Source organism: Coptis chinensis, chromosome 2 (genome assembly GCF_015680905.1).
Source record: "Coptis chinensis isolate HL-2020 chromosome 2, ASM1568090v1, whole genome shotgun sequence".
Classification (NCBI taxonomy): domain Eukaryota; kingdom Viridiplantae; phylum Streptophyta; class Magnoliopsida; order Ranunculales; family Ranunculaceae; genus Coptis; species Coptis chinensis.
In genome coordinates, this window is record NC_141457.1 from 2,067,984 (window position 1) to 2,078,912 (window position 10,929).

The window sequence follows — 10,929 nt, forward strand, 5'->3', positions numbered from 1 at the left end:
TGGATTGAAATGTGCATTTCATCCCCTTCCTATTCTGTCATGCTTAATGGTGCCCCAGAAGGTTTTTTTAAGGGGGGCAGAGGTGTCAGACAAGGAGATCCATTATCTCCATATTTATTTGTCCTAGTTATAGAGATCCTGAGTTGTGTGATTCAAGAAAGGCTCAACAACCGACTTATCCAGTATCATTCCAAATGCAAAAGGTGAAGCCGTGCCGCGACTTGGCTTTCGCAGATGATGTTCTCACGTTTACGTAAAGGTGAGAGTGCATCTATACAAGCCATGAAAGAATGTCCGGATATTTTTGGAAATGCTATCTGGGCTCTGGATCAACAAGCACAAGACAACTCTGCTTGTGGGAGGACTAAATGACCAAGAGGCGAGTGCTCTGGCTAACATTTTAGAGGTTGACTTGATCAAACCTCCAGTGAAATATCTAGGGCTCCCCCTCATCTCCGCTCGATTGGGTATCAAGGAATGCCAACCTCTGGTAGAGAAGATCACTCGCAAGATTACCAACTGGAAATCAAGAGCATTATCTCATGCGGGTAGATTACAGGTTATAAAGTCCATCCTGCTGGCTTTTCACACATATTGGGCAAGAACCTTCATTCTGCCCAAGACAGTTCTCGAGCAAGTGGAAAGTATTTGTGCAAAATTCCTTTGGACTGGCACAAATAATAGAAAAGGGCTACACCAGGCGAGTTAGAGCACAGTTTGTCAAACAAAGGAAGAAGGAGGACTGGGAGTTATGAATGTTCACCGATGGAATGTGGGTGCACATTGTGGGCTGATTTTCAAAATAATATCTAAAGAAGACACCATCTGGGTAGATTGGATCTGGAAACAACACATCAAGTCCAACTTCTTTTGGACTATGAAAGTGCCAAGAGACTGTTCATGGACGTGGCGAAGTATTTTGAACAATATAACTGCAGCCAAGAAACTCATCAAATACTCCATTGCAAAAGGGGAAGAAACACTGCTGTGGCATGACATTTGGTGCTCAAGATCACCGCTACTTGAAGACTCTGAAGCAAAGGCAGAATGGGATTTTCCGCTAGATGCTAAGGTCAGTGTTATCATTTCTAATGGGGAATGGACTGATGCAGTCAATCAGATACAGTCTCAAACCTTAAAGGCGGTGATTCAAGAGGTGGACATCAACAAACATCTCGCACAAGACCAGATAGTGTGGACACCGCATTCGAGTGGGCAGTTCACCTCAAATAGTGCGTACCAGGCGCTGTCACCAGAGAAGGAAAAGAAGAAATGGCATAAGCTAGTTTGGGGTAAGTGGGTGTTGCCTAGACATTCTTTCTCTACATGGCAGCTGTTCTCTCAAAGCCTTCCCACCCAGGACAGACTCGTACACAGGAAAATTCTCCAAAATTCAGCTTGCTGCCTATGCAACAATAGCCGGGAATTCTCAGGGCATTTGTTCTTTGAATGTGTATACTCCAAGGAAGTCCTAGCTCGAGTCAAGCGACTGCTCGGCATCAGCACTGATAACCACATAGCAAATAGGGAGTGGTCGTCTATCCTTCGCATATGCAAAGTGGAAGACCTGGGGGAGATCTACAAGGTTTTTTTCTGTGCAGCAGTGGCATATCTATGGAAGGAAAGGAACGACCGAAGATTTCAAAGATGTTGCCAAGACAAATAAGAAAAACCTTTATGAGAAGATGGTGCGAGACACAAGGAATTACTTGCAAGTTTTAAAACCAGCAGTCAAGGATACGGCAAGAGTTAGGAATCTGTTTCAGAGACTTAACATCGACGCCAAATATATGACGCAAAGGCAAGTAGAATGTGTATGGAGGGTTCCAAATGACAGGCGAGTGAAGGCCAATACCGATGGAGCAGTGAGCAGTAAGGGGGCAGGACATGGTGGAGTTATCAGAGACAAAGAGGGTCAGGTGTTAGCGGGGTTCAGTGGCAGTGGTGGCTTGGTGTCTGTGCTGTTTCAGGAAATCAAAGCTATCAACATATGCCTGCAGAGATGTATAGTAGAAGGCTATAAGGAAGTGGAGGTCGAGTCGGACTCTCTGCGAGCTGTGAATGCAATCAACAAGTTGGAGAAACCTCCTTGGTTCTGCATGGACAAGATTAAAGCTATAGATATGAAATGGTCGGAGTTCACTTTTATATCCTTCTCCCATGTTTATAGAGAAGTGAACCGAGCAGCGGACTATTTAGCTTCACATCATGATGCATCTAAATTTGTTGTACAGTTTGTCCCTCCACTAGATCATAGACTGCAATGTATTGTAAATGATGATGTAAGTGGACAAATATATGTACGGAATAGTTGAATCAATACAGGTGGGGGTCTGCCTAACCCTAGCTTAATTTAAAAAAAAAAAAAAAAAAGGTAGGGCTCATCCCAGTAGTATAACTTAACTCTGGCCAAGAACTTCTTACGTTCATTTCTTGACCAATTATAAGGTATAACATCAGCCGCTAAATAATTTACAATGTCAGCATACCATGGTGTTTGAAAAATAGCATCTGAGATGCTCATCAGGAAAGAGTCCGGTATGGACTCAGAATCACTATTATCGTCGTTTGTAAGTCTAGATAAGTGGTCGGCAACTACGTTTTTGACCCCTCTTTTGTCCTTTATTTCTAATGTGAACTCTTGCAGGAGAAGGATCCATTGGATTAATCTCTGCTTAGCATCCTTCTTTGCAAGAAAGTACTTATGGGCTGCATGGTCCGTGTAAACTAAAGTTTTAGAACCAACTAAATAAGGACGAAACTTATCTAAAACATAAATGACAGCCAAGAATTCTTTTTCGGTAGTTGAATAATTTTGTTGAGCATCGTTTAAGGTTTTACTAGCATAATAAATAACAGTGGACTTATTATCTAGTTTTTTTCCCAAGACTGCACCAACTGCATAGTCACTAGCATAACACATGAGTTCGAAAGGTTTAGACCAATCGAGATCAGATAATTGGTGCAGAGGTTAGGGGCTTTTAAAGTTTCAAAAGCCCTGCTTATAGTTAAAATTAAAATCAAAGATTGCATCCTTCAAAAGCAGATTAGTTAAAGGCCTAGCTATTTTTAGAAGTCTTTAATAAACCGCCTATAAAACTTGCATGGCCTAGAAAGGCTCTAATATCCGCGGACGGTCCGTGGTTTAGGTAAAGTCGCTATCTTATCTAGTTTGGCCTTATCTACTTGATGCCATCACTAGATACAATGTGACCTAGTACTATGCCCTTTTTCACCATAAAATGACACTTTTCCCAGTTTAAAAGCGAGGCTCTTTTCTTCACACCGTGTCAAAACCTTAGACAGGTTAGACAAAAAAGTCAGGAAGGAGTCTCCATAGATAGAAAAATCATCCATGAAAACTTCCATAAAGCACTCTACCATGTCACTAAATATATGAAGCATACACATTTGGAAAGTACCGGGGAGCATTACAAAGGCCAAAAGGCATTCATTTATAGGCATCGTTCCAAAGGGACATGTGAAGGTAGTCTTTTCTTGGTCATCAATATCAATAATAATCTGAAAATAGCCCGAGTAGCCATCCGGAAAACAACAACAAGCGGGACCCGCTAGGGTTCTCGAGCATTTGATCTATAAAAGGTAAAGGAAAGTGATCCTTTCGTGTCATAGCATTTAAACGCCTCAGAATCAATACAGATCCTCCATTTCATAGGACCTTGTGTGACAACATAGTCACCCTTTCCATTACGTACCATGGTAACTCCCGATTTCTTAGGAACTACATGAATGGGGCTTACCTCTTCGCTATCAGAGATTAGGTATATGATACCCGCATCGAGTAATCGTAAGACTTCTTCCCTAACCACCTCTTTCATGGCAGGGTTCAAGCGACGCTGAGGTTCGCGAGAAGTCTTCGCGTTATCCTCCAAATGGATACGATGAGTGCAAACATTAGGGTCAATTCCCTCAATGTCGGCTAGGGACCAACCAATCGCAGACCGATGTTCCCTAATCACCCGGATTAAACGTGTCTCTTCATTCTTAGATAACAGAGAAGATATAATTACCGGATGACTACCATCCGGATCAAGTTGAATATATTTTAACTCCGGGGGAAGAGGTTTAAGCACTGGGGTGGAAGGAAAATCAATAGATGTTTCGTCTGGGTCCTCATTTTGCATAATGAATACTTGCTTAGGTAGCAAGTCTTCATACTCAGTATATGGAGCAACTGAAGGGTCTACAATTGGTGTGGACTCAAGGATGGTGTTGACTTCCTCTAAGTAAGAGTTATTTACAAAATCTGAAGTTCCAAAAGAAAGGAATTTATACATATTGTTTTCGGGAAATGTGTTGTTAAAATAATCTTGAGCTAAGCTCTCGATCATGCTAACCTCCCCATCTATAGAGGAATCTGGTAACTGTTTCATCATTTTAAAAACATTTACCTCAACAGTAAGATGGCCAAAAGATAAAGACATCTTACCATCGCAGCAATTTATAAGCGCGTTGGCAGTTGCCAAGAAGGGACGCCCCAAGATGATCGGCACAGAGTCGTTAGCGACTTCTGTATCGAGTATAACAAAATCCGCAGGATAGTAGAAATCCTGAACCTTAACAAGCACGTTTTCCACTACACCCTTAGGATACTTAATTGACCTGTCCGCTAATTGCAACGTTATTTTTGTAGGTTGTATTTCCTGTAGACCTATTTGTTTATACAAATAATACGGGAGTAAGTTAACACTCGCCCCTAGGTCTAATAAAGCGGTCATCGTGTGGGAATCTCCTAAGGTGCATTTTACAATAGGACGACTAGGGTCCTTGTACTTAACAATTCTATTATTTTCGGATAAAGTTGGGAACTGTTCAGTTAGAAAGGCGTCTTTAGGTATGTTGGTCTTACGCCTAGTAGTGCACAACTCTTTAAGAAACTTAGCGTGGTTAGGTAGCTTTTTAATAGCTTCAAGAAAATGAAGGTTTATCGTTAGATTCTTAAAAATGTTCCTAATCTCCTCAAAGTTTGTATCCCTGGTTAGCATGGCTAATTTTTGAGGGAACGGTGGTTTCGCTCTATATTTCGCGTATGGCTCGACTTGATGTGTAACATTAGCTTTCGGTTTCTTAGGTTGTGGTTTAACTGGTCCCTCTACAGTGGTAGGCTCTTCAGTTTCTATTTCAGTATCTAGTTCGATATCCGGTGTAGGGAGTACTGATGGGGTAACTATAGGCATAGTTACTTTCTTATCAATCACTCTTCCAGAACGGAGAGTGGTGATGGCATTTAGGTCACCTACTATTGTAGTTTCTGTACTAGTATTACCGTTTACCTCAAAGGCTGTGTTTGTTGTTTTAGGGTTTGGTATCGCTTGTCCTGGAAACACGCCTTTTGGTTGGGTTTTCTCTTGGGCTAACTGTTGTATGCCCTGATTTATGGATTGTAAGATCTGTTGGTTTGATTGAGTCATTGATTGGAAAAGTTGTTGGGTAACCTGTATAAAGGCGTCGATACGATCCGGTTGTGTAGGTGTAGTTGTTACAGGTGGTGCGACCGAACTATCTCACGTTGATTATTTATGGGTGGGTTGTGATAGTTACTATTGTTAACCTAACGATACCTCTATTGGTATTATAACTATTATAATTACTCGACCTTGTGCTATACCTTGTCGTGGTTTAAGCTTGGTTGTTATAATTATTATAATTTCCCTGACCTTGTCCCCCGCCCCTTGCCTAGGTGGAGCTTGATTATAGTTGTTTGCTTGCCTAACATTTTGGTTATTAAACCCTAGAGGTGAAACTTGTTGATTGTTTCGCCAACTAAAGTTGGGATGTTGTCTCCATAGGGCATTAGGAATAGGATAGCTATTAATGGAGCAAACATTGTCTTGCTCTAATTGTTGTTGTTCATAGGCGAAAGGACAATAGGAGTCAGGGTGCTCAGGACTCAAATAGACATTACATGGGTTGGAGTTGACATTCATGACGGGGATAGTCTTTTGTTACACAGAAATAGCCTCAATCTTTTTAGTTAGAGATTCGATTAAATTTTTAAGTTCTAGATCGGGTTTCATCTCAAACATACCGACGGCCTTAACTGTTGAAGAAGAACTAGCAGAGCAGGGGATATCATCACCCCCAATTGTTATTGCGTTTAGTTTGATCTTCTAAAATTTGTAAGCCTCGGGGCTCCTTTACTTAGGAAACTACCCCATTCATTATGTCAAGGACTTCTTTATGGTGATGTTGAAGTCCTTTGAAAAAGGCACGAACTAACGTGTCTTTTGCTGGGTTATGGTGTGGACACTCTATAAGCGGTCGGTGAAACGATTCCAAGCCTCGAGAAAAATGATTCATGAGGATTTTGTCGAAAAATGAATCTTGGAAAGCATCTCATCCGTCTTTAGGGGTGGGTAAAATGTTCCATAAACAAATGAACAAGTTTAGCCCACGAGTCCACAGAGTTAAGCGCTTTGGGCGCTTAACCAAGATCTTTGCCTTATCGGCTAAAGTGAAGGGAAATACCCTCAGTTTAATTTGTTCCGTACCAACCGTAGGACGATGGAATGTTGTAAGGACTTGTTCAATCCTACGCATGTGTTGATAAGGTTTTTCATGGTCTAAACCATGGAAAACGGGTAACAAATTAAATATGTTTGGGGGAATTCGAAAATCCCCCACTGGGTCTGCTAGAACGATGCAAGATTTAGGGCTATCGCTCAAGGCTTTGTAAAAGTCGGAGAGAGGAGTCTCTCTTTCTTCAGCCATTATGTCAGGTGTGGTTGGTGGAATTGTAGCTAGAGGTGTAGTGATTGGTATACTCGATAAATTTGTTTGTTGACGTTGACGGTTAATTACGTTCGGTGTTTTTCTCCGACCAGACCTTAATCTCATGCAAGTCTAAGTCTAAACACGATAACACTCCAAACAATCTTGATATTTTAGTATAAACCTCTAACTGGAGATGCGAGGTATGGAAGAAAGGAATACCTGATAGCGTCCTTGCTTCACTTATGAATAGCGTCTTGTTTACGCGTGTTCAGTGTAAATAATAAGTTAGAACACTGAAAAACTTAAAAATCAAAGTTCAAAACAAACCTGTAGAAATCCGGAAAATTTAGCTTAGGGCGCGTTCGCGCTCCGTGTAACTCCAAGTTATAGTGTTTTTAGTGGCTGGTCGCGACTCAAGATGGGGCGGTCGCCCAAGGTTCCAGGCGTTTGGGCGCAGGTGCGCTCGCTTAGGGCGCGGTCGCGCTCCGTGTAATTTTTCGCGGAACTTTTCAACGCTGAAACGGACAACCACAGTATGAATCAAACAAGGGTGGGTGGGTTTAATGGGACTTAAAAATAACTAATTATACTATGAAAACAATGCTAAAGTGAAACTAAGATGACTACCATTTGATAAAAGGTAAAATGATAAAAGTTTACCTACGAAATGAACGATGAAACTCAAAACGTAAGTAAACTAAACTATCTTAAGTGCCTTATACTTTATCAAAGTTTCTACTCTCAATTCTATCGAAATAGAGTGGAGTAACAAATTCGTTCCACTCCTAGTTCTCTAGCATGGAATGTTTTCTATGTCTAATTAAACGGTCTTAAGTCTAATGAGAGCTTTACGAAGGGTGTTATACTACGATACAATATGAAATTGATTATGTTGAATTTAAACTACGAATGCTATGGAAATATGATTGTTTTTGAATCTAGATAAAGGATTAGAGGGGAATTGAATCCACCTCGAATCCAACTTAATAACCTAGCATAGATTCTTGTATCTCGATTCTTACGTTCTTACGGCAAGAATTTCGAGTTCTAATCCCTAGTGTTCATGGCATTTCTACCAAATACTAACTAGCATGTGAGCAGTGGCGGAGCCAGGAAAGTAAGTGAGGGTGAGCCAGCCAGACAAAAACTAAGCATACAAAAAAATAAAAATAAAAATATATATATTATATATATTAATGTATTAGAAAAAAAAATCAAATCTAAACAAATACTTGTTCATAGTTGTCCTCGGCGACCTTCTTTTTCGTCGTTCTTTTTCATCTTCTGGAAGCGTTGTAAGATCAACTCGGTATCAATGCTATCAAAAACTTCTTTTTCAATGTATGTTATTAAACAATCATTCAACCATTCATCCGCCATCCGATTAAGCAGAGGCGATTCTTTATGATATTCATAGCAGAAAATGCTCTCTCCACAATGGCGATGAGTAACAAAAATCAAATCAACCAACTTAATCAACAAATAAACAAGTGGGTACACAATGTCTTTCTTCGTCTCAACCATTTTTTTTTAGGCCGCTAATTCCATTTATTTCACCAAACTTAGTATCGGGCGTACATCAATGATATAATTCTCAAGCTGATCCGCTAATTCCATCTGATCTATCTCTGAAAAATCATCGGGATAAAGTCGAGCAAAACGGATCAACTTTTGCTTATCGAAAGCAACAAACGATTCACTAGGATCAAGACATGCCATACAAAGAAGTAATTCTGTGTTTGCTTCATTAAACCGGTCATTTAACTCTTGAATTTGCAAATCAATACAGTGATAGAATAATCCAACACGAAAGTAATGTAAATTGGTGTTTCCTTCTGCTCTTCGTCGAGACCTCCCTCGAGCCATATACCTCTCTTCCATATTTGGAACAACCACATCATGTTTGGCACATAGTGAAGAAACTTCAGTCAGGAGACTATCCCACCCATCATCTCTCATCGCCTGTAAGCGTACCTTTGTTATTTTAACAAGAGCCATGGCATTGACAATGTCTTGGTCCTCACGCTGCAAAGCCTTTGACAAATCATTGCTAATTCCTAGTATCGCTTTCATCAAATGCAAATTGAAGATAAATTCAAAAGACTGCACTGAATCCAATAATCCGTAAGCCTCACCTCTTTGTTCTGAGCTTGAACCATTTTCCGCTACATTATCAAGCACATCAACTACTGAACCATAAGTGGTTATCATGCCAAGAAGTGTATAATAGTGTGAGCCCCATCTAGTGTCACCAGATCGTTTAAGACTAGTCTCTTGATTCAACCCTTTGCCACTTGAAATTTCTCCGCTTTGTAACGCTGCAACAACTTTAGCCTTCATTGCATCTCGCATGACATATCCCACGCTACATGATGCTCCAACAATTATTTACCACATTAGAGAGAATACTAAAAAGGTTAGCGATTGACTCATGGTTCTTTGCAACTGCTACAAGGGCTAACTGAAGCTGATGGGCAAAACAATGAATATAAAATGCAGAATCATTCTCCTTCATTACAAGTGCTTTTAGGCCATTCAAATCACCTTGCATATTGCTAGCCCCATCATACCCTTGTCCACGCAGTCTAGATATGCTCAACCCATGCTTGGAGAACAACTCATCGATTGCCTTTTTAAGTGTTACTGCACTAGTTTCCTTAACATGCACAACTCCAAAAAATCTCTCAATCACGCAACCTTTCTTGTCGACATAACGCAAAACAACTGCCATTTGCTCCTTAATTGATATATCACGTGCTTCATCAACTAAAATAGCAAACAATGAATTCCCATAATCTTTTAGAATAGCATTTGTAGTTTCCACGGCAGTTTTAATTCACAATATCTCTTTGGATATCGGTGAGGTCAATTTTCGATTTTTAGAAGCATTATCAAGAACTTTCTTAATGACTTCGTTATGATCTTTCGGAAATCGTTATAAGTTCAAGAAAATTACCTTTATTGATCGACTCATCTGATTCATCATGACCACGGAAAGCTAAACCTTGTCTCAAAAGAAACCTAATGCAATCAGTTATTGCAGTTAGGTGTATTCGATAATCCCTTCGAACTTGGTCAGTTGTCTGTGAAGAAATGTCTCGATATCTTTGCTCTTGATTTAACAAAGCTTTGTGCCACTGTAAGCAATATTATGAGCACTATTTGGTCCTCCAACGTGCTCTTTTAATTTGGTTTTTCTTTCCCAATTAGTAAACCCCATATGAGAAAAAACATCTCCACCTCCTTGTGCCCCCTTATTAGGTTTAAAGAGATAACAATATAGACAAAACGTGGCATCCTCGTGAATACTATATTCTAACCAACTAAACTCCTCATACCACTCTTCTGACGAAAGCGTCGAATTCTCTTACCTCTTGTTCTTGGAGGAAAAGCATGATTAGGCTGGCAAGGACCCCTAAGCAAATATGTTCTTCTCACCGAGTCTTGATCATTAGGATGATAATCTGAAATCTTTTTCCTCAGTGCAGGGTCTCCCTGAAGACTAGACAAGTCAAGTTCTTCACGATTTTCACGTTGAACCCGCTTTGACGTGGGTTGTTCAACATCACCATCCTCAATTTCTTGGTGACTTCGCTTTGAGGAGGATCCTACTTCAACACTGGCAACATTATTTGTGTTATTAGGTGGTTGGGTAGGTTGAACGGGCAACGACTTTCCTTTGATCAAATACTTTAACATATCTGTTTAAATAATTAAAATAAACCATTAATCAACTGAATTGAAATTGCACTAATTAAAATAAATCGCCAATATTATTATGATATTCACAAAATAAAATTAAATAAAAATATGTGGTTTAATGAATTCACAAAAGAATACAAAAAAAAACTAAAAAATATGATTTAGGAATCAACTTAACATGAAAAGATAAAAAATAAGACAAGAAATTTAATAATATTAGGCTTACCTAGCAAACTTTAGAAATTAATCAAATTATGAATAGCTAGTTAAAATAACAGAGAGAAAAGTGGAATTGTGGAAAGTGGGTAAGTGGGGGTTTTTGTAATTTTGTATAACTTTTGATTAGGCAAAGAGTCAAACTTGAGTAAAGTATTGGGTTTTCTTTTTGTTTGGTTTAGGTGGGTGTCTTTGTGCTTTTATTTTGTTTTTTGTCGGTTTTAGTTCAAGTTCAATACTGTTGAGTCATAGTCTAATTCTAATTCAAGTATGAAT

At 39.6% G+C, this 10,929-nt stretch overlaps 1 protein-coding gene and 1 pseudogene across 1 annotated transcript; one reads left to right on the forward strand and one right to left on the reverse strand.

Moving 5' to 3' along the window:
* The first annotated feature begins 1,685 nt into the window (after positions 1 to 1,685).
* Positions 1,686 to 2,315, forward strand: LOC147514326 (uncharacterized). Its single transcript, XM_086592548.1, has one exon. The coding sequence runs from the start codon at positions 1,686 to 1,688 to the stop codon at positions 2,313 to 2,315; it is 630 nt and encodes a 209-aa protein (XP_086448674.1).
* Positions 2,316 to 8,283: 5,968 nt separating this feature from the next.
* LOC147514327 (uncharacterized) lies at positions 8,284 to 10,434 on the reverse strand (annotated as a pseudogene).
* Positions 10,435 to 10,929: the final 495 nt, after the last annotated feature.